General features: G+C 37.7%; 1 protein-coding gene across 4 annotated transcripts in view; it reads right to left on the bottom strand.

Moving 5' to 3' along the window:
- Positions 1–1,509: 1,509 nt before the first annotated feature.
- The window catches only part of Smarca1 (SWI/SNF related, matrix associated, actin dependent regulator of chromatin, subfamily a, member 1), a 73,372-nt gene continuing 50,055 nt past the window's right edge, over positions 1,510–24,826 (bottom strand). For all 4 annotated transcript variants that reach the window (XM_050123983.1, XM_050123986.1, XM_050123984.1 and 1 more), the window contains 6 exons: positions 20,021–20,143; positions 17,101–17,233; positions 14,186–14,304; positions 13,862–14,074; positions 3,050–3,160; positions 1,510–1,976 (listed from right to left, as the gene is read on the bottom strand). In XM_050123983.1, the coding sequence (XP_049979940.1) occupies positions 1,905–1,976; positions 3,050–3,160; positions 13,862–14,074; positions 14,186–14,304; positions 17,101–17,233; positions 20,021–20,143 (771 nt within the window). In that variant the 3' untranslated portion in view covers positions 1,510–1,904. The remainder of the gene's footprint in view (positions 1,977–3,049; positions 3,161–13,861; positions 14,075–14,185; positions 14,305–17,100; positions 17,234–20,020; positions 20,144–24,826) is intronic.

The following is a 24,826-nucleotide window of genomic DNA, read 5'->3' as shown; positions in this document are numbered from 1 at the left end:
ACAGTCAGACTTGGGGCATTTTGTATCCCTCACATGGCACGATCACTGCCTAGGCAGTCTTCTTAGAAGACTAAATTCAGGAATGCCATCGCCTAGCTTTACCTACAAAAGACATGTTCCAACATCTGCTGTGTGTGTGTTTTCAGATCTTACATAAAACCATTCCACAAGTTTCTAAGAATTACATCTCAAGACTTCATTGACAGTCTTCGAGAACTGAATGGTACAATTCTTTGGCCTAAGAAAGAACCTTAAGAGTCATGCTATGCATCAAGGAAATAGCCTCGTGAAAAGCTTGAAGAACTTACCTGCAAATTCTCTCCCTTAGGGCAGACACATAAAATTCAGCCATTAGCCACTTGTGGTTAACAGAGAAAGGATAAGAAGTAAGGACTTAAATGTCCAACTGTGCATGTTCCCGCCCTTCATCTTCACCCTCCCAGAACAAAACAAGGGTTTCTCTACTGCAGACAACTTGAGAGCATCAGGAAATTTCTTCTGGGTATCGTTTTCTCCAGGTCCGGTGACTGATGGGAGCTTTTCGACCCATTTGAGTGGAAAATCCCAAAATCTGATCTGAAGTTGAATTGCTCTGGGTTGCAATTTGGGGGTCATTGCACAAGTTAGTGAAGGCAGTAATGCAGGACATTCCATTTGTTCCCTTACATTCGCTTATTCTCCTGGAAATACACAGGGCCCTGTGGCTAGTTAGGGGACAGTGTAATTTAAGTAGGTATGATGTATCACTTCTGGGCTGAAGCAGTAAAGAGACTGTATGATAATGCTCCATTCTCTTATCCTTCTACTACAGTGGCAGATACTGCAAGCCCTGGGCAGTTAAACTAGAAAACAGCAGAACTTCAGTCAGTGTAGACTCTTGAGTGACTCTGTGGAGACTATCCCCTCCCACCCTATTTTTCCGACCTGGATGGGATTTGTAGTGTGAGCCAGAAACAAATTGTTGGTGTTCAAAACCCCTGACGCTCTGAGGTTGCTACCTGAGCTTAACTGCATTCCTAATGAGAACAGCTGCCCTCTGCAATGCTCAACCCTCATTTCACCATCTTCTAATTTAGTTGTTACTGAATCTAAATGGTACAACTAGAGTCCTCTGTGTTGGCTCCATGGAACAGAAGACCATGTTCAAATCAGCAGGCAAAGTTTAAGCTTTCAACCAAAACACATAGTAGTGAGCAGTACAATTCAGTAAATACAATTGCTTTCTATTGCACAAAAAAAAAACAGGAAATAATTACATTTCTTATAGACATTTCTTTATTATATTTTCCCACTTGAATATTTAGAGAATAATTTAAATGTAACGCATACTGACAACAAGCACAGTATCAAATATTAGGCTTTTTTAATATTTTTATTTTTTCACCCTTTATTTCTTTAGGAAAAAAATATTTAGATGACCTCAAAGACACAATTATTATGCTAATCACAGTGTGCAGTAACACATACAAGCCCAGACTCCATAGAAAAGAAAGCAACAAAGAAGTGAAAGTCTTTCTCCTCAAATCATTTTAATTCATTTTTCCACAGCCATATAAATTTCAAGTCTGAAACAACAATAATACAGCTATAGAATCTAGGTTCTCTTTCAAAGTAGTGGCATAGAAAACATAGAAAAGCTAAAACTTCAGCACGAGCATCCAAAAACCAAGGACTGAGAGGGATTTGATGAAGACATAAAATGCACAAAATACTAGAATGCATCAAATAGAAAGCTACACATTTCAGGTAGAAAGTATTGGGAAATATATAAAATACGCAAGAAATCAAAACCAAAGAGATTTTTTTTCCTTAGAGTACCGTGAATACACTGGAACTGGCAATTAACATTTGAAGATGGGAACAAGAAAATAGCAGTTTCCCATTTAAAACTTTATTTCTAGGCTTTAGGATTTCACCTTCTTGCCATCCTTCTTTCCAGAGCTCTCAGTAGCTGACTCTGCTTTTCTTTTCTGTGACTAAAATGGAAACAGATTTAATGTTCTGCTCCAATATGCACACTTTTAAATGGCCCAATAATGTTAAATCTAGGATGTAAATGCATTAAAAAAAGTTTTTTTAAGATGTATATTCACTTCAGTGTTACACTCACAGTTAATGTTCTATATAGCCCAACAAACTATATAACCCAATGTAAAATAACTTTAAAGGTGTTTCTTTTTATGAAAAGACATAAAATATCCATCAAAAATAGTCATCAAGTATCTACTTACACATGGCTTATAAATGTACTCTTAAAGAACTACCTAATATTAAACTTTCTGGGGAATTTTTTTTTATTTAAGATAGATGTTAACGAACCATATTTCATATCTTCTACGGTGCACATTTCTTTCCCCTTTGAGCATCTCTGACATCAGGATGTATCTTACAACTGATAACAGATGATACTTGGCATCAAATCTCTCAGTGGCACAAAAAAAATGCTGTGTCTCACCACAGAAAGCATCTTAGATGTAATAAAGATGGTGATCTACTTAACACACTCAAACAGGATGATCTTCTAAAGAACATTTGAATCATAGATATACACAGCAACCAGACAGTATTAAAATCACATTTTTAGCCAACACTTAACTTCTTGTCAAAAAAAAAAAAAAGAGCTTTCTTGTCTGCTCAGGGTTCTCCTTTGCACACACAGTTCCACAAAGAGCAAATGACTTATTTGATTGACTCAGAACTCCAGGATTCAACCTCCACACCATCCCATCTCAACTCTAAACTTCCCCTACTCCCACGGCGACCTAGTCTCAATTCGTAGGATCTCATTTGCAGTATGCTTCTGCTTAGATTTGTGAGGGATTTCTTAAATACTGAGTCTTGTAACAGGGGAGTTCCTAACCACATGTTCTTCAAACAAAAAGGGAGTATATTTGTGGTGCGATTCTTCTTCTGTGTAAAACCAATTAGCATTTCATAAAACCCAGCTTGGTAACAGACATCATGATGGCATTAAACATTGTATAAACATTTGTAAAGGTGTAAAAAAGTGAAATCTACCTAAAAGTTAGGAAAATGCTGAAAATTTTACCATTGGAGTTTTAGTGGCCCGTTTCTTCTTTTCTGCTCTCTCTCTTTCCTCAATTTCCATATTTTCTTTTTCAATCAATGAAATCAAAGTGTTACAGCGTCTCTGGAATTCCTAAATGAAACAACGAAGAACTTAATTTCTAAAACTGATTCAATCCTTTAAGATACTTCTTTAACTGCATCATTTCTGTAAAAGAGAATTTCCAAAATTTGTATTTTTTTCTCCCTCCCTCCCACTACCAAATGAGTATTCTTTAGAATACCATTTGTATAATGTATTAGGAAGAGGAAGAGCTAAGTGTCATTCAATGGGTGATGTGTTAAACAAGCTGCTCCATTATACCATGGAACATTACTCAACAATAAAAGCGAAGGAACTATTGATATACAAAACACCATGGAGTGCAGAGAATTATTCTGAGTGAAAAGCCCAATCACAAAGGTTATGTCTAATGTGTTTCCACTTCTATAATATGTTCTTGAAGCAGGATGCTAGACTGAAACTCACTATATAGCCAAACAGGCTTTAAATGTGCAGCAATTTTTCTGTCTCACTCTCCCAATTTCTAGGAGAACAGGCATATGACACCCTGTCTGGCTATATAAGGACAGAATTAGAGACATGGAGAACAGATCAATGGTTGCCAGATGCTGAGGAGAATAGAAGAATGGGTGTGGCTAGAGAGAGTACAAGTGACCCTTGTGGAAATGATGGTTCCACAAATCTGCAAATGGTAACACTACGTCACACACACACACACACACACACACACACACAAAATGCCTGTACAAATGATAATACAACAAGTTCTGTGGAATATACTGACATGAATTTTCAAATTGCAACGGTATACTATAGCTACTCAAGTTGTTACCACTGGGGGAATCTGTGTGAATGGTGAATTTCATCTCCTTGTACATTTCCTCATAACTTTCTGTTACTCTATAAATATTTCGGAATAAAATGATAATATAAATCACATAAACAAGAAAGAATAAATGTTCTATGGCTAAAATAAGTTTTGGAAACGTGGAGTTTGTAAAAGTTGCAAACAGTTTCCTTTTCTCTTTTTCTTTCTGAGATTATAATACAAACCCATCATTTCCCCTCCCTTTTTCTTTTTCTAAACCCTTCCATACGTTCCTCCTAGTCCTCTTTCAAATTCATGGCCTCTTGTTCATTGTTATTACATGCATATATGTATATGCATAGATTCCTAATTCCTAATTATAACTTGATCCGTGTTTGCAAGGCTGACCTTTGGTCCTTGACAGCCAATTGTACACCTGCCCATTCTCAGCTTTTCTTGGTTGCCTGTAGTTCTTCGTGTATGGTTGAGGCCTTGTATGGGCTTTTCCCTGTCCACTTGGTCATGTCTGTTGTTTTCTTTGTTCAGCTCATGGTTGGATAATCGTGTTAGTGGAACTTTATGGTTGTAGCTTCTGGCATTCCTAGGAGACAGAGTCTCACAGCAAACTCCCTGATTCTCTGGCTCTTACAATCTTGCTGCTCCCTCTTTTCCAATGATCATGAGACTTAGGTATAAGAGTATTTTGTAGATGTATCCACTGGGACTAGGCTCCACAACTCTGCATTTTGGTTGGTTGTTGTTTGCTAAAACAAATTTCTTTATTACAAAGCTTTCTGGAACCTTCCAACTCCCGATGCTCACCATGAACCACTAGGCAGGGATGTAAGACGCAGCTGTTCCCAAAGTTTCTTTGCCAACAGATGTCTCTCACTACATATCTTATGGGATTCAAGTTCTGGGAATCAGAGCTGTACTTGCTAATTCAGAGTAAACATTATCTGAAAAGATTTTTGCATTAACCTTGCCACTACTATATTTTACTGCCAAGAAATCAATGCATTCAAACTATAAACAGATTTTATGAATGTATGGTAAGCATTAAACATATGATTCATTAATATAGAAACTCATCTATTATTAACTCTTTATGCTTTGCTGTATTTAAAGGTAAATAATGGATTAGTACCAAAGGATAAATAATGCTTACACAAATTATTCCTTTTCTTTGTAAGAAGTAATGCCTAACAAAACACTCAAATATATATATATTATATATACATATATATATATATATATATATTTCTGGCAATTAAGAGCAAACTCGAGAAAAATAAAAATGATAAAGTAAAGAATAGAAAACTCAGCAAACTTTTAAAGAATATTTAAGGACTGATTTTTATTTTATATCTATGAGTATTTTCCTGCATGCATGTTTGTGCACCACATGTGTGCCTGGTACCTACAGAAGTCAGAAACGATAATCAAATTCCTTGGAACTGGATTTATAGACAGTTATGAACCACCATTTGGGTTCTGAGAATCCAACTGCCCTGGAAGAACAGCCAGTGTTCTCATCCACTGCTCCATTTCTCTGTCCCTAGTACAAGAATTGGTTTTTGTTTTTCTGTTTGTTTTTTTAAGTTTCATATGTAGTTCAGTGGTAAAGCACTAGCCCAACCTGTCTTCCACAACATATATGCATGCACACACATATGCAAAAACAATTTGTTCTCTGAAAGCAAAACTCAAAGAAATGGGAAGTGCCATTTTCTACCATGTTCATGGTGTCCATGTGTCCCTGCCTTGTGCTTATTCAGGTGTAGTATGTATCCTTAGCTGCAGTAAGCGGTAAATGAGAACTCTCATTCACTGATGTTAAATGGCAATGTTATTTGTTATAAACTATACCTTCTCCACAAAATTCATCTATTAAAGCCATGACTGTCATATTTTGGGGATCAAAGATGTTCAATTTCATCTTCTGACTATATTTAGAGAGGGGTGATTTATGGCAATAATTAAAGTTAAGGAAGTCCAGAAAGGGAAGGGTACTAACCCTACCATCACCTCACCATGTGCAAATGGTGGCCATCTATCCAACAGATTACCCTTGTTGGTACCTTAATCTTGGGTTCCAGTCTCCAGAACAAGAAAACAAAAAAGAAGTGTTGCCTACCCCAGCAAGTCTGTAGTATTTTGTTACAGCATTGAGCAGTGGACTACCTTTTGAGAAGATAAATTGGAAATAGCAAAGAAATGTTTTTAATATTTAAATATTTAACATCCTTTGCCTTAACAATTCTATTCTTAGACACTATAATAAACATAATAAACATAAAAATAATAAAGAGAAACATAAAATATATCAAGAAAAAATTTAGAACACTGAAAACAGGGAAATCCCAGAAACTAAATTTTTGGTACTTGGTAATAAAAGATATAGATATTAGAAGTAGCTAAAGAAATGCTAACAAGTAGTTAATACCAGATAGCTCTGAATGGAACATTAGTGCTGAGTTTTTCTTTTTGAAAAAATAAGATCAGTTTATTCTGTACAAGATGCATTTGCAACAAATTTCAAAAGAGCTTTTGCCACAGCAATTCATGTAGTTAAACTAATAACTTTTATTTTCTTCTTTATACATGTCTATATTTCCAAATTTTCTAAAATAAGCTTTATGTCTTGAGCAAATTATAAAGCTGGAAGAAATGGCAAGTGTTTTTTTTTTAAAAAAAAAAAAAGGTTTTATCTTTCTAAGTAAGATCTAGAAAACTGCCATACAACAGAGGCAATGTTGAAATTGTATATATTATCAGCTTTCCAAATATTTTCTGTTCTCTAATTCAAGCCACCAAAAAATAAAAGAAAGCCTGGCCAGAAAGATATTACACATTAACAAATTTTTATTTTCCAATTAAAAACAATATTATGTAACACCAGAATGTTCAAGTTTCGTGGACATTCATACCTACCCAAGGTTAAATAAACTGATGACAAATAACACCGTAATAACAATCTAATGTTCATGGCTTACCAAAGTCATAGTGATATGTTTAATATGCGACCAAATACTCTTCATAGTTTTATTCAATAATATATACAAATACAAATTAAACCGCATGTTATTCAATTTATCTATTATAGAAAGGGCTAAGTTGACCCTGATGAGATCTGATCCTTGGTTTCTAGGGAAACTACATAGATTCTTTATATAAAGCTGATTCTTGAATCATTAAGCTATACCCTCCAGCTATTATTATTCTCAATAAGTAATAGCTGTCTGCGACTGCAGATATCTTTAGATACATATTCATGGTTCATATGAATGATTCAGGGACAAATACTAATACTTTCAGACAGTCTTATATGTAGGAGATAGAATATCTCAAAATGATTCAAAATACACTACAATTATAAATTCTTACCTTTATTTCTTTGAACCTGTCACTAACTCCCCCAAACACAGAAAAACAAACTCTACAGAAAAGCATCAAAAAAGAGGACAAGCTCTTTTGTTCTCTTCAATTTCTGTTTCTTGTCCTCCCATGTAGCTTCCTATTTTTCTGAGGTTAAGGCAATGGTTCATGGTGTGTCAAACAATTTCTGTAATTCTGTAGTATAATTGACTCTCTCATCAATTCCCCACTCTTGATTTAGGGATGATTTTAGAAGAATGAAAACTAACACAGGGGATTCAGAAAAAGAGATGCCAAAGCAATTAAGGGTGACAGAAGACAATAAAAAAATAACAAATTGGAAAACTGTTCCACTGTGTTGAAAGCTGTGGAAAATACTTTAAGTATTCTGTGTTCACACATGTGGGAAATTCAAAGGGGCAAACAAACTTATCCATGGCAGGACTTCTTAGCTGTCAGCATTCTAATGTGGATTGGAAGTCTTGGTGGCAAAATTCAATGTCAGCATGCCCCAAATCTATTTCAGCACAAAACATTTTTCTGGTTCTGAAATAATATTTAGTAGAAGCCAACTTGGCAAATCATATGCAAGGTAACAGCAATGGTTAAGGCTAAGTTATATACAGCTCAAAAAAAAAATCCTTAAAGGTTTCCATGTAATTTAACTGACAAAAGAATCTCCATGACAATTTTTGAGAAGGTTAAGTGGGTGACACAATTAAATGTTCATTTTGTGCTCAGAAACTCCTTTATACAGATTGTCACTTCATAAAAATCTTAGACCCAAAATTAGAAAGGGGTTGACATTAAAAATTATTTAGGTTGATCATGAATCCCTAATAATAGATCCTTGCTAATGAGTCATGCAGCCCAGCCATCTATGTGGTTTCCTCCAATGTCAGAAGGCTCACTACCTTCTAAGCACAGCTATTCCAACTCTGAATAACCTGAACACCTTTCTTTGTACAACACTGCCATTTGTTACCTTACAGAATGTAACAACTGGTTCCATATCCAAAGTGTGTAGTCAAAGAAAATAAGCCCATCTCCTAACAATTCTGTGTTTCAAGGCAGCTCCTGTGACTCAAGCAGAATCATCTGCAGAATCACAAATACTTCATGTTCAGAGTAAATATCCTCTCTTTTCTCCCATCCTTCATGTAAAACATTTCTTGGAAGACCGTGTAACGCACAAATCTACTTGTTAATGCTGACTGTCAACTTGATTGAGTTGAGACATATGCAGAATAGTAAAGCAGAGCCCTCGGTCAGCCTGTGAGGGTGCTTCCAGAGAGGATTGAACAGGAAAGCCTGGAATGAATGTGCACAAAGCTATTCCATAAGCTGGGGGTCCCAATGGAATGGCAGCAAGAGAGAAAGTCCACTGATTATCTCTATCTCTGCTTCCTGGCCATAATAAACAAAGACACCTCTGCTCCACCACACACACATATAGCTTCCTACATTGATGGGCTGAAACCTCAGGAACCCTGCACATCGATATCTCTTTCCTCCCTTGTTTTTCTAATGCATTTGTCATCACAATGAAAAGTATAACCGAGAAAACTAGAGCCGTGATGTGAAGTCCCCTCTATGTGTTGCTTGTATTGGTTAATGAGAAAAGAAACTGCCTTGGCCTTATAGGGCAGCACATAGGTAGGCAGAGAAGACAGAAATGAATTCTGGGAGGAAGAAAACAGAGTCAGAGAGACACCATGGATCCACTGGAGACAGACCCTGGGAATTTTACCGGTAAGCCACTGCCACGTGGCAATACACAGATTAATAGAAATGGGTTAAATTAAAATGTAAGAATTAGCCAATAAGAAGCTAGAGCTGATGGGCCAAGCAGTAATTTAATTAATACAGTTTCTGTGTGATTATTTTGGGGCTAAGCTAACCAGGCGGCCTGGACAAACAAGTGGTTCCCTGCAACAGTGCTGCAAAAATGTAGTCGTTCTGTGACTACCTGATGATGTGACTCAGATGCCTTTGGAAACAGCTTGTTGAGAGGCTTTGAAAAAGTTAAAAGTTGGATAGAAAAGAATGCTATGAGGAGAAATTAATGAATGATTCTTGTGGGAACCCCAAGATCAGAATGTCAATAATTATAAAAAGAATAAAGATGTGTTCATGGAATTGCGGATGAGAATGAGAACTCTATTAAAACTTGGACTAGAGGTCATGTGTTTTTCCATGGCAGATACCTTAATACATTTTGTTCTTTCCCTAAAACTTTCAGTAAAAGTTAATTCGTGGATTAATTTATCTGTGGAGAAAATTTCAAAGCAGCATAAAATTCAAACATTATAACCTGGCTGTTGCTGCCTGTGTTTTGCAAAACTTACACTGAGAATTGTGACCAAAAAGGAGAAGAGTGCTATCCTGGTGGGGTTTTTTCAATTCAACATAAACTGTAGTTATCTGGGAAGAGGAACCTCAATTAAGGAAATAACTTAATCAGATTGCCAGTAGGCAAGTATGTAATACATTAATGACTGCTGGGAAAAAGGCCCAGCATGCTGTAAGCAATGCCCTGGGAAGGTGGTTCTGGGTTACATAATAAGGCAGGCTGAGCAACCGGTGAAAAGCAAGCCAGTACACAGTGTTGCTCCATGGTCTGAGCTTCAGTTCCTGCCTCCAGGTTCATGCTTTGAGTTTCTGCCTTGGCATCCCTCAATGGGCTGTAAATCAGGATATGTAAGCCAAAGAAAGAAACCCTTTCCTCCCCAAGTTGCTTTTGGTCACGGGGTTTTGCCACAGCAATAGAAACTTACCTAGAATAGGTGGCAACTATTTTGAATTTTGCAAATCATATAGTCTCTATCACACTATTAACCTCTTCCACTGTAGCAGCCACTGAAAATCTGTAACTGAGCATGAACTTATGTTCAAATAAAACCCTAGTTACAAATACTAACCCTAGAATTGTATGGTTTTCACATGTCAAAATATTCTACCTTGAATTTCTTTATAAAGATATAAAAATAATTCTTAGTCTATATGCCATATGAAACTAGAATGGGATGCAGTTTGACTGTTAGTGTTGAAAGTCAAAAGTGAATGAATAAGGGACAGGAAAGTGAAATAAAGCAAACAAGTACACTGTACATGAGCGTCTCTGAATTTGTAGATGAAACTTGTTTTAGTCATTTCTCTCTGCCTGTATTTCTTCCCCATATGCTCTTCTTTTCTTCTGCCCTCCTACTTCTAGAAGTTTTCTTTCCATTTTCAGGTCACATGTAATGCCAGACTCAAGAAAAAGCTTGCCAGAACACTTTAGCAGTTATTAGTGCTGACAGTGTATTATTAATCTTTCTTATATTTAATTAAGAATGTAATGTCCTAAAATATCACTGTTAGCTGTCAGCATGCAATTAAGAACTAACATACAATATAAAATCATAAGCAACAAAGCATCACTGTGGCTATAGAACAACCAGAAATGTTCTATTTCCCTCTTATTCCTCTAAAACATCTAAAAAGAAACATCCTCTCCAACTAGATTGAATATTTAGAAAGAAAGCATTCTGTGTGGAACCAATAACCTAATTATCATTTACTAGCCACTGTGATAACCATATAAAGTGGGAAGCAAGTTCATAAAAAGCTATAGCAATATTTTCTAGGAAGTGGTTTTTTTCTCCTACAGTTCTAATGAGAAATGCCATTTTATTACCTTTAAATAAGGCACAATTTCATTAATAATAAAGTTGTGATTTGAAAACAAACTAATAACATGAAATTTTTATCACCCAGTGTTCAGCAGTATGTGATTCTCTGAGATGCTATCGCCAAAACTCATTTAAACTACTACAAAAGACAGGGTAATTGTAATGACGAACTACTAATACTCGGCTTCAACCGTAATGTTCTTGGCCAACGGCAAAGCAACACACAGCTTCCTGAGCTGGCTAAAGAGAAAAGCAATGCTCTCTGGCAATTGAAAGGTAAGAATTTTTTTCACTAAACTTAAGAACCAAAATCATCTTATAGAGAAAACAACAAGCATTTGATCAGTGAATGTTTATTTCTGAGAATTCAATTTTCCTTTTTCTTCTTTAAGTACTTCAAAGGAAACTCAGAAGAATCAGGCATTACTGATGGAAGGCTAGGTACTTTCCCCATGTGTATTGTCCAATGAGCTGACTAGTGTGTTACTACCTTCAGAACGCTCCCATTCTCCTCACATTGCTATGTCACTAAGAAATGAGCAGAGATGGCAAGAAAATTAATGAACTAATGGTTGATGCAGGGACAGGTCAGCATCAGGTAAGAGATACTACACATAGATACAGTATATTATCATTTCCTCTCATAGTAGTTTTTGAATGAACACACACTAAGGCCCTATTCTAAGATCCCCAGCCCCAGGACGAGAGAGGTAAGGCAACTCAGATGCTCTGCACTTGAAAATCCGAGTTCAGCATATGCTTCCTACTTGTCTATGAACTTCAATAGAGGCTGATTACTTACTTAAAGACCACACAATTTCTCCAGGAAAAATTCACAATCTTTTTAGCACAGAGAGATGGAACTGAATCGTATTTTCTCTTTTATACAGCCAGCAGTTTTAAATGGAGAAGAGTCTCAAGCTCTTCAACCTTTAACTGAGGGCCTCCAAAGTGAGGCACATGTGGAAGTGGAGATTCGCTCCTTTAAGCAATTTTGTGGGTGTTACTTAAGTCAGATGTCATGAGTTCAGTACTTTGAGATTTGTGCATAAAATATAACCATTAAGGTGCTTACATCTTTTAAAGAAAGATTTTATTTGTTGGTGTGTCTGGGAAAGAAGAACCTTTCAGCAAGCCAAGTTCAATCATTGCAAAGATTTTCATTTAAGCACAGCTACAGTCACAAAAATGAATCAGATTGCATCCCCTATTTGGAAGACAGGGTTTTTCAATGAAGCCAATGTTTTCTATTACAGAAACCACAGCTGCTTCTCTTGGGAGGGTAGGTTCTCTCCCTAGATTATGAAAATTATTCACTAAAAGGGAAGCTATTTTAGAAGGAAATGGAGGAAGATGATCTAGAAATACTAATAATCCATGTCTGAAGCTCCATAATTATTGATATTAACATAATCTAAAATGATTACATAAATTTGCACTTATTTTAAATATATAATGTATACTCTAATTCAAGAAATATAAGTAAAATGTATCCATTAGCTAGAAGAAAAAAATCAAATTTTAGCATAACAGAAAAGTTTAGCTAAAAAACGTAAATTAATATATTGGAGCATAAAATAAATGACTATATTTTTTAAAGGTTCTGTAAAAATTAGAAATTTTACTTTCTAAATGGTAATAGAACACATGGGTGTCTTCAGTTTTAATAGACAAAATACAGATTCCAATTCATGATTATTTATATATTTAATATGTGCCTTTTGGCAAATATGCTCTGAAGATTTAAATATCTACAGAAAGAAAGAGCACAGACATAAATGTTTCGAAAAAATAAATAAGAAGATGGAGGAAAAATAAGAATCTTTACACGGGAGTTCAGAGACATCTAGTGGTTGTTAATATACTGGAGTTTCTTCCTTGGTAACGGAGTTCGGCTATAGAGTTCTGCAATCATCTTAATGCAAACAGCTTAGTCTTTTCTTGCACTTTGGATCTCTTTCATTCTACTGCCTTAGTTTAATAACTGCGGGAACTAGACCCAACATCAAGCTCCCAACCTTTTAAAAAATTAGTAAAATACCACTGAAATATCACAGAATTCAACAAATGTTTCATCACACAAAAGGGCACATATGCTCGAAAATGTGATTTCCTAGAAAATGCAGTTAAGCATTTTTCTTTTACAAACTATTAGTTCTGCTCTAAATTACATCTTTATATGCATGAAAACTTTTGGGGCTAGAAATCTAAATGCATGGCTTTGAAAGAAGTTGTCTAATAAATGTGGACATAGATACCCTGAGCAAGATGGCAAACCAACTCACTGCTGAAGTCTGACGACAGTCAAAATGAAAGAGGATTTTAAAAGCAAGTCTACATTGTTCTTTAACAATCTACTTCAATGATCTGAAAAACCCTGTCAAGAAACTGTTCTGTCCCAACATCTAATTGCAGAACAATCTTTGTGTACACTGTGAAGAAGTGTCACTCTGCTTGGTTTAATAAAAAGCTAAATAGTCAATAGCTAGGCAGGATTTCCCAGCAGAGAGGATGCTGGAAAGAAGGGAAGACATGCAAGAAGACACAGTAAAAGCAGAAAAGCAAGAAGGACAGTAAGTAGATGCAGTATATGAACCTTAGGGCAGCACATAGGTTAATAGAAATGGGTTAAGTTATAAGAGATAGCTAAAAAACAAGCCTAAGCTATTAAGCAAGCATTCATTATTAATAAGTCTCCATGTTGTGATTTGGGAGTTGGTGGCGGGACAACCTCAAAATTCGCCTGGTTAGTTTTAGAGGGAAAATGTACCACAAAGTGGTAATCCCTGGGAATCATAGCAAACACCAGGTGACCAAACTGAGCATCACAAGCGGTGTTAACTAAGAAGTAAGTGAAGAAGACAAGAAATGTGTACTTTTTCAAAATTAAGCAACAAAAGAAATACATACCATGGCAGTTCTAGACTTGATGAACCAGTCAAATCTAAACTGGGGAGCATTCCGTACACACTGTCTTAATTCTTCATACACATTTTCTCTGTCAAAGCCCATTTTGTGTAACATACAGATCAAGAATCTGTCCTCTTCCTCAGTATAGTTCTTTCCTTTACTGGTTCCATACTGAATACGCAACTGATGAAATGGAGCCTTGTATCTTGCAATCTGTAAGTTTCGACAAAATGGCACTTTTTAACTGGATTTCCATAACAAGTCAAAGCTAAACACTACAGCAAATAAAGTAAACTATGAATACACTGAAACAGAATACAGTACTTTGGCATCCAGTGCTTTCTTAATACTGATCCTTCGCTGAATTCTTGCTTCTCCACGTTCAATTTGAGCCATAATTTTCTCAATGTCCTGTAATTCATTGCAGCGTTCCCAAAACACAGCTGAAAAAGAAAGTTATTACTTTAAATTACTATCATTGAAGCAAATGAATCCAAGGAGTTAGAGGATAAAGAATTAACAGGCAGGTGTGGGGTCATCTGGGTGTATGTAATATGATCAGTTGTTAAAGGCTCTTAAGTTGTCATTTTATCCAAATGTGATACAAAAGAAACCAAGTGCATAAAATGAAACAGAAGCGGGAAGCATAAGCATATAAATGTAAATATATCCTCCTAGTGAGCAAAACGACAATAAAGTAAATCCGTTACTAGATCATTCCCCTTTTTTCCTATGAAGTGGTGATTTCTACAGAAATGTTGGCTATGTCTGTAATCATTAACTATTCTTATACTTACAGTCACTTAGAGTTTCTTTAAAGATGAGGGAGTTTAACTGGACACACATAGAAGAATGTTTAAATCACCAAGCCACCCAATCAAATTTTATAGATGAGCCAAATAATCTGTTGCATTAATAAGTCACATCTTATGACTTCAGGGAAGGCCGAATGACATTATCTACCTTCTCAAATTCTTCATTTTTGGAGCATAACAAGAAAGGTATGTTAGCACGTCATGGTTTGTCTAAGCACTTATGTTCATTTATGCATTTCTCTACTTAGTCAACACCCACACACGGGCATGTGCTCAAACACACAAGTGTGCATGCATGAGCACGCGTGCGCACACACACACACACACACACACACACACACACATGCACACAACGTCTTATGTTAAGATACAGTTTATTCCTGAATATCCAATTGTGCTCAATTCTTCTCCTACCAGTCAAATAAGCCCACTCAAATCTCCCCACCCTCTGATATAGCCTCCAATCTGATGAATAACAATTCTGAAGAAAGTTCTCCAGAAAGGCTGATAGTATATAGAGAGTCAGGGTAGAGGCACTTGCCTGGGCTTAAAGGCCCTGAGCTTGCTCCATAGAACTCCAGAAAGGAAGAAAGAAAATTCTTCAGACAACCTCACTGGACATGTCTTTGACACTCATTTCACGGTAGTTGGTTTAGTGACAAATTTAAAGGAACATCTGACAAAGAGTAGTCATGTTTGTTTTCATGGTGAAGGGAATCAGACCTAGGACCTTCTACAGTTGAACTAAAACCCCAGCTCAGCGTATTTTTTCTTTCCTTTTTCTCTTTCTTTCTCTTTCCTCCCTTCTTTATCTCAGTGTAGTGAGAAAAACCTAGAGCCCTAGCCACGCTACCTTAGTCCTTACATTTTTGAAACATGCTCTCACAACACCCAGGCTGGTCTCAAACAAGCAAACTAGGCTGCCTTCAACCTCATGATTCTCCCACCTCAGACTGAAGGCTGGGGCTGCAGGCATGGATCACCAATGCCTGGCTACCTGATGCCTTTTAGAAACACTGTTGTAACCTGCAGCTTGACCAGACCAATGCCGTGTCCCTTTGTATGCTTGCTCTTTACCGGTCTTTTCATTCAGCTTTCACGAAAATATTTCTCTCCCATCTATTGTCCTCCAAATGCCCTTGAGCTAGGATTTCAACCCTAAGACAATTAGTAGTGTTATGTTAGTGTTCAAAGAAAAGGAAGTTCAGGAGTCCAATGTTATATGAAATAAAGTCCAGACACAACTAACTTCGGAATTTCCTTTTAGATTTCTAGAAGTAAAAAACAGAGTGAGTGTTCTCTAATTACAACGAATTTTCTTCAAGCACTAACAAGGACTCTAGATAGATGAAAAGCTACACCTACTAATGATCACACTTGGATTTATTTATGTGTTTTGTAATCTTTTTTCCTAATAAACACAGTATTTCGGTAGTTATCTCAAATAACTGGGGGGGGGGGGGCAAAGAAACCATACTACATTTTAACACTGATTTTTTTTTTAATGAAAATGCTCTTGAGTCTAAATACTAGATATTCAGACTAAACCTGAAAGTTCAGCCTATGTGAAATTCAGCCACACATAGACAACAGATAGATTAAGCGATTTTAATAAGCTTTCTTTTTTGAAGCCTGCGTTTAGATACGGTCTGACACAGGAATTAATATTAATGCCACACGCTTCTGTGCAGCTATTCTGATTCTGATTGAGGCTAAAGACACAGCTGAGTAGGAGAGGGAAATGATTCAAGGACTGCTGAACAGATTTAGCCAAGTAATCTTTTGAGATCTATTCTAAATTGCCTTAAGTTAATAGGGCCCGCCACTACCTGATTGAATTCCTTGAGGGCAGTTGAGTCTCTAAATGGGCCTGATAAGAACTCTCAACTTCAAGGATGACCTACAATGAGTATTTCAAACCGCTAACCAGAAGCTTCAGAACTAGACCTTAAAAAGACCAAACCAGAGAAGTGAGAGAATAAAAAGCTCATGCCAAGGTTTTCGCTTTGGTTTATGCAGAGCTTCACTCGGCTTCCTTAGTTGCCTCCCAGAGACAGCAGTGTACAAATGGAGTCATATCGTACATCCTTACTTCCGTCTCATTCACAACAGCAGCAACGTCTCTGAACAAAGACACAACTCAATTAACAACAACGAAAAGGGCTGGAGAGATGGCTCCGTGGTGAAGAGCACTTGCTGCTCTTCTAGAGGGCCTAAATTTGGTTCCCAGCACCCACATCAGCTCACAACCACCTTGAACTCCAGCTCCAGGGCATCTGATGTATTTCTGTTCATCATAGGAACCTGCACATCCATAGCATACATCCACAGGGACACACACACACATACACTTAAAAATAAATCTTATTTCAAAGAAATGCATACATTTAAAATAAAGTATCATGTTCGAAATGACATACAAACCTGAATACTCCATGACCTCCTCAGGGGATTTGCCCTCTACCTCGCGAGCTATATTATCAATGTCATCTCTCCCATACTTCTCATTCGCTTTAATAAACTGGTTAAAATCCCGCTTAGTCCAGTTTGTGAAACCCTATGGATTAAAAGTTAGGCATCATCAATAGACGATAAATTAATAAATTCAGTTATTAACCTACTTATGTTATATCACTATCTGTACAGTGATGCAAACAAAGCAGTTTAAAACACTTAGCATGAACCCCTTTATAAAGTTCTTTCTGTAATGTGAACTCAAAAGCTGAGCTTGGAGTGTTACGAAATTACTGCTCTTCTGTTTTCAAGGAGATGTGCTTTTCAGGTATTTTAAGTTGATTTATAATCATAAGACATTGCATAGTCTTAATTCCATATTTTCCAGATGCCTACAACATTAAAATACAATTCTGATATAAATTCTAATGTAAATTCTTAAGTTCTAATGTTTCGGTGTCTCAGTGACTTTTTCCCATGGGTCTGTTCCCATGTAAATTGGTGGTGGGGGGGGTGCATGTATTGCATTGAAAGAACACTGAAAGAAAATCCAGAAAGAATCTGGTAAAAAATTTTCGTAGTCTTTTAGATTAATCCAAACTACAGTGGATAAGTAGTATTCTAGTCAAAATTATATTCAAAAGGACTAGCAAAGCTGGACGGTGGTGGCTCACGCCTTTAATCCCAGCACACAGGGAGGCAGAGGCAGGTGGATCTCTGTGAGTTCGAGGCCAGCCTGGTCTACAAGAGCTAGTTCCATGATGTGGGAGTGATTTCTTATTAATAAAGAAACTGCCTAGGCCCATTTGCATTTGATAGGCCAACCCTTAGGTGGGTGGAGAAAACAGAACAGAATTCTGGGAGAAAGAAGCTGAGTTGAGGAGTCTCCATGATTCTCCCGCTCCAGACAGACACAGGTTAAGATCCTCCCTGGTAAGCCAGCTCGCGGGCTACACAGAATATTAGAAATGGGTTAGAACAATATGTAAGAGCTAGCCAATGAGAAGCTGGAACTAGCCGGGCCAGGCAGTGTTTGAAAGAATACAGTTTCCGTGTAATTATTTCTGGGCATAAGCCTGCCATGCGGGCGGCCGGGTGCCGGGGAATCAGCCCAGATGCTCCTCTTTCAACAGTTCCAGGATAGGAACCAAAAAAAAGGGGGGGGGACTAGCAAGATGGAAGAGCAGTTGAAACGGCCACCACACAAGCATGGTAACCTGAGCTCCATCCCTGTATCCCACTGTGGAAGCAGAGAACTGATTCTCAAAAGTTGTCCTATGTCCTCTGCATACATACCTCAACATACACATGCCTCTCTCCAAAATAATAAAGTGACTTTTAAAAGATTATATTTATAAATAAAATTTCTATCAGCAGAATATTACTTAGATATCTGTTTTTACTAATAATATGTAAGAACCAGAGTTTCACGTCATTTCACAATTATTATTCCATCAATGGTAATGTAGCTCAGCTGGCAGAGACCTAGCCTAACATGGGTAAAGCCCTAAGTTCAAGTCCCAGCAGCATATAAACCAAACATGGTGGCATATGCCTGTAATCCCAATGCTCAGGAGATGAAGGGAAGAGGATCAGAAGTTCAAGGTCATCCTTTCAACTACAGAGTGAGGTCAAGGCCATCATGGGAAACATAAAACACTGAAAAAAACAAGCATCAAATTTGTAACATCAGAAAAAAGATGGCTTAAATTCAACTCCTAGGGACAAAAAACTTGATTATGTCTCTAATTATAAAGTCAATTATCTCGATCGAGATTACATATTCACATTATACTGTATATTCAGAATATATTCTAAGCAATGTAGTATTCAAAGGGCACAACTTTATTTTTGTGCTCAGGAAATAAGTTCTGAAATTAAAAGAAAAGAAAACATGAATATTTAAATGCTTTATTCTGTGGTACTTCTCAAAACTCTGCCAACTGCAATTATCCTTTCAGGCTAAACTTGGTGACTTCCAGGCATTTGTTCAAAAACTTTGAAAGTATTTTGTCAAAATTCATTCAGCAAAATTATATGCTATTAAAAGGAAAAGGACTGCATCCATATATAAATGTAAAACTCTTATTTTACTTTTATTAACACATATTCCCGGGACACAGTGTGATGTTGTAAAGCACATTCCACAACTGGCATATACGTTACCTAAAGCAGCAACCCTTCTTTTGTGTGGGAAATATTCCAAACTATCAATTACCAATTACACTCGAGAACTGTCTGCTACCGTACCGTGCGCATTGTTCCAAAAAGTGTTGAAGAAATAGATTTAGTTGGCTAAGGCAGTGCCACAACTTTACATTTTGTTTATTTTGCCAAAACTCATTTCAGAAGTGTGATATGAAATTTATTGAACAAACAACGACTTGAAAGCTCTAAGGTGGGAGCCTTCCCTATTTAATGTAGAGCCATTAATTACACAATGATCACATTAAAATGCTTCAGGCATTTCTCATCATTGTATTCAAGTTCTCTCCTGAGAACTCTTGACTTCTTTCAAAAGGTATTTTTCATAAACAAAAAAAAATGGTGTACAGTTCAGAGATTAAGTCAATCAAAGAAATTAATTTTCAGGTATATATTAGAAATTATTTATTTATCAAAATTCAAATATGGACTCACTGACCTTATTATAATGGGGAAAATATGTCTTAATTTTAATAATTTTATTTCCCATGTATATGTTACCCCAGTATTTCCAGAAGAGCCTGTTCTACTACGGAAATTTTCTAAAACCTGAAGAGATGTGGTCAAAATATTTGTTTATGGGTATGTCAGATCAAGACAACTGGACCTACAGTAAAAAGCAGGTATTATTTATGCTTTTTCTATTTGCTGATTAGAAGAAGTTCAGCCACTTAAAATAATTTACTTGTGTAAGAAGTTTGTCCTTCTCTTCAGTCTCTTGTGGTGTAAGAGGTTCAGCTCCATCGATCTTTTTTTGCTCTTCTCTTTGAGCGACAGCTGGATTAGGGCTCTCAGGATTCCTTGGAACCTAAGATCAAAAGAGAAATGATGAACAAACTGATAAGAAAATAATAATGAAGACCAGTGTGCATACATATATCAATCTGGGGAGTCCTTTCAACCGTCAACAGTGGAAACTCGTCAACAGTGGAAACTCAGAAGCAGATGGCACAGGCCTCTCTGCATTTCTACCAGTATGGTATCACCCTAATGAAAACCATTCTCCTACTGTATGGTATAATATTTTAGGACTACAGTCCATTGGTAAATAGATGCCACATTGTATTCTAAGTCTCATTATGCCATAGAACGAAGTAAGTCCTTATAATATGGCATTATGTAGAATAAGCACACAATTTGGCATTTAAAAGTCTAAAGCCCCCTGTTAGTATATAGCAGGGTGGGCAAAAATGCACCTAAAGACAATATCCAATGTTCTGGTTATCTCAAGGTGTGAAAACAATAGAGTGCCTTTATTCACTGCTATAGGTTGTAACAGCAGAGTATTTGATATAAAATGGGTAATCTAGAAGACTGGCAAGATAAAGAAAGATAAAAAGAAACAGAGAAGTCAAGTGTATGTAGAGGGAGTGTATATAGTACACAAACAGCTGTGCTAGAATCATCATTCGTGGGAGAAAACTTGTACACTGGCAGTGGCCAGCAGAAAGAACAACGGTACAGGACTGTAAAAGCACTGACAACTGAGAAGAAAGCATGAACTGGCACCACTGAGGACAGAAGACCCTCAGATCTTTCACAGATCTATGAGGAAGCCAGCAGTCGTGTACATCTTGAAATGGTAGCTCGGGAGGTTCCAGGGTATCATGGTGTGCACACAGTCCACTGTGGTTCAGCAGCACTGGATGGCATTCTTTGTAGGGCAAGACAAATCTGGGTTCCAGCCTTGAAGTCTTCTAGCACCACTACAAACATCTGAAGCCATGCCACAGCTCAGTGATTTAAGAGAGCAGGTACAGAACATATGGAGTGTGTTTTATAGCGTTCCACTAAACGTGAAAATAAGAGGCTTGGCCGTAAGTCTTCCATTGTTTGGAATGCACACAGAATATAAATGACTCATTCCCTAGAAATGTCAAATAGAAATACCACAATAAAATTATAACATTTATTAGGGGATATTTTTCTCATTGTTATACCAATTTCCAGACATGGTGGTACACATCTTTATTTCTAGCACTCAGGAGGCAGAGGCAGGTGGACCTTTGTGAGTTCAAGGCCAGCCTGGTCTACAAAGAGAGCACAGGAACCCTTTCTCTTCTCAGAAAAAAAAATGCATTGTTATAACTTAAAGGTGAGCATTTTAAAAGTATTGTATCCAATAGTTCTTCAGATAAAAACTTACCAAATATATATTTAAAAAGAAATATTGTATATTAAAAAGCAGATTCATTTGTAACCATCAATATCAGATAACCAAATCAGAATACATTGAGTAAGTGTCCATTGTACTCTTAGTACTAAAGTAAGTATGGACTGGTTACTGGACACAGTCCTTGCCCATAGAAATTCCCAAACCAGTTCTCTGATTTTGACCTTTATTTAAGCATCCTAGTTTCACCAGGTATGATGGCACACAACTGTGATCTTGGCACCTGGAGGCCAAAGTAGGAGGGTTTCAATTTTGAGGCCAGCTTGGGTCGGCCTTGTAAGTCCAAGGAGAGCTGCGTTAGATGACAAGAGCATCTCATAAAACGAGAAAGGAAAGACTGTGTTAGTACACATCCTTTTATCTTACCAGCTGGGAGGCTGAGGCAGGAGAATGGCTCACGAATAAGACAGACAGGCAGACAGACAGAGGAGAGACAGAGGCAGGGAAGGGGAGAGTAAAAGAGAGAGGCAGTTGCAGGAAGGGAAGAGAAGAGAAAAGCAGAGTAGGCAGCGGCATAAAAAGGGGAAAGGAGATGAAATGAAAGACTGGGCAGTGATCAAAACCTATAAATAAATAAAGTTCTGTGGCGATGGGAGGCAATGACTTTTCTAAACTGGAGCAGTATAAGCAAAGGCATGAGGGCAGAAATGCATTGGGATACACAGGAGTTATATTAGGTAAGGGGTATGCCGAGCAGAAGGACACTTACCTAGAATGCATAAAAGCTTGGGTTCTATCGCAAGCACTGGGGGAAAAAAACTGTTAGGACTAATATTGAGAAAAGGACCAAAAATCAAAACCAGGTAGCCAGATTCAGAGGGTCTCAAACTTCATAGAAGACTTCAGATCAAGGAAATAAAGTACCAAAATGCAGCATTTTCAATGTAATCCTTCCAGGAGATGAAGTAAAGTAAAGCCGCTACCAGAGGCAGGAGAGTTTCTGAGCCACCATAACTTGAAAATGAAGTGTGGTGACAAAAGAAATACAAAAGCACAAACTAAGACTGAAATGGAGGGGCTGATGGGATGGTAGTCTCATTCAAAATGGCTCAGCAGATAAAGGCATTTGCCAAACGGCTTGCCTTCCAACTGGGTTCAATCCCTGTAACTCAGATGGGGAAGAAAAGAACTGATTACAGCAAGTTGTTCTCTGAGCTCCATAGGCACACCGTAGTGTTCTCTCTCTCTCTCTCTCTCTCTCTCTCTCTCTCTCTCTCTCTCTCTCTCTCTCTCCCTCTCTCTCCCCTTCTCCCTCTTCTTCAAGATAAAGAAATGAATAAAATGAATTAAAAAGGAGCTAGATTCCATGAGGCAGTGAAAAACTTCTATTGCTTAGGAGTACGGCGAGATTTCCTAGAAATATGGATTGCAAAATTAAACGTGGCAGCACAAGAACAAGAGAGCAGTCGCCTGAAATCAGCTCCCCATACTGTAACAGGCGGCCCAGAATGACATATTACCAAAGCTCACAAAGTGTATGGAACTCCGTCCATTTGTCAAATGTTTACGTTTGTCCCTAAAGAAATCTGTTTTGGAGACAGCTGTTGGAATGTCCTAAAGCTTTCTTTAGCTTCAAACATGACAAAGCTCTTTCGCTCATGCTCCTACATCGACCGCAACTTCCAGGTAACCTGGACCTTTTATTCTGCAGTTAAAATTCCAACTGTCACCCTCTTCCAATAAGACTTTGGTGAACAAGTAAGTATATTAAATATCAGCTCTTTTCATTTGAAAGAGTAATAACATCTCTGAAGATGTCTCACAGCAAGGCCCAAGCTTCCAGAAGGAAGAATTGACTCTGCTGGCCACAAAATGGTTACAGAAAAGCAAATGAATGCTTTTCCCAGGCCCAAGTGAAACAAAACCCTTTCACTAAAAGTCCTACCACCTACACTTCTGCTGGCGTCTTGGTGTACTGAATTTGGAAGGAGAGACAACTAGAAAATGAAAAGGCTAATAGCTAATAATAAGCAGGATCTCACAAACATGCATTACCAACTGTTTCCGAACTAGTGAGCCAATACCAGGCATGGTAGTGCATACCTTTAATCCCAGGACTCAAGAGCAAAGGCAGACAGAGCTCTGTGAGTTTGAGGCTAGGGTGATTTACACAGAAAATTCCAGACCAGCTAGCATAGCACAGTGCAACCCTGTCTCAAAACAAAAACACAAACTAGTGAATCCCTTACTAGCCCTCTCCTCAATTGCTGTAGACTAAGACTTTGGAGACTCAAAATTAGATAAATCATATCCATTAGCTAGAGTGTGCTCAGCTATAGACAAGACCCATTTCCTCTTAGCCCATAATCTAACCTGCAATGGCCAAGGGGAACTATGAATGAAGTACAACACAAAACTATAAACTTATTTAAAACACAGATTCTTTGTTATGTTTTAGAACTCAATTGTATGGGTCTTGAGAGTGAACTTTGTAGATGGCAGTCATGAGGCAATGGATTGCGAAATATTGGACACCCTTGAATGATTATTAATTTAAATAGAAAAAAAGGGGAAGCAGCTGCATTTTTTTGAGAACCTGTGTGCAGAAAACCTGAGGTAACCCAGACCCAGAAAGGTAAACATGTTATACTCACTCATAAGTGGATATTAGACATAAAGCAGCCTACAGTCTACAGCCCCAGAGAGACTAGGTAACAGGGAGAACACTAACAGAGACATACGTGGATCCCCTGGAAAGAGGAATTAGACAAGATCTCCTAAGGAAATTGAAAGTAGGGAGGGGGAGGAGGGCAGAAGAGGAGACAGAGGAGGGCAGAAGGGGAGGGGGAGTGGAGAAGGGGAGGGAGGAAGAGAATATGAGAGACTGGGGTGGTGGAGATGGGGAAAGACAGAGAGGGAGAGCAAGAAAGGAGATATCTTGATTGAGGGAGCCATTATGAGCCTAGCAAGAAACCTGGAACTAGGGAAACTCTCAGGAATCCACAACAATGACCCCAGCTAAGACCCTAAGCAATAGTGGAGAGGGTACCTGAACCAGCCTCCCCTGTAATCAGATTGGTGACTACCTTAATTGTTATCATAGAGCCTTCATCCAGCAACTGATGGAAGCAGATGCAGAGATTCACAGTGGAGCACGGGGCTGAACTCCCAAAGTCCAGTCAAAGATAGGAGGAGCGATAATATGAGCAAAGGGATCATGACCATAATGATGACACCCACAGAAACAGCTGACCTGAGTTAGTGAGAGCTCACTGACTCTTGACTGATAGTTGAGGAATCTGTATAAGACCAAACTAGGCCCTCTGAATATGGGTGACAATTGTGTGACTTGGGCAGTCTGTGGGGCCACCGGCAGTG

The sequence above is a fragment of the Alexandromys fortis genome, unplaced genomic scaffold (genome assembly GCF_014885135.2).
Source record: "Alexandromys fortis isolate MF-2015 unplaced genomic scaffold, M_Fortis_MF-2015_v1.1 scaffold_224, whole genome shotgun sequence".
Taxonomy (NCBI): Eukaryota; Metazoa; Chordata; class Mammalia; order Rodentia; family Cricetidae; genus Alexandromys; species Alexandromys fortis.
This window is presented reverse-complemented; position numbering and strand designations above follow the sequence as displayed.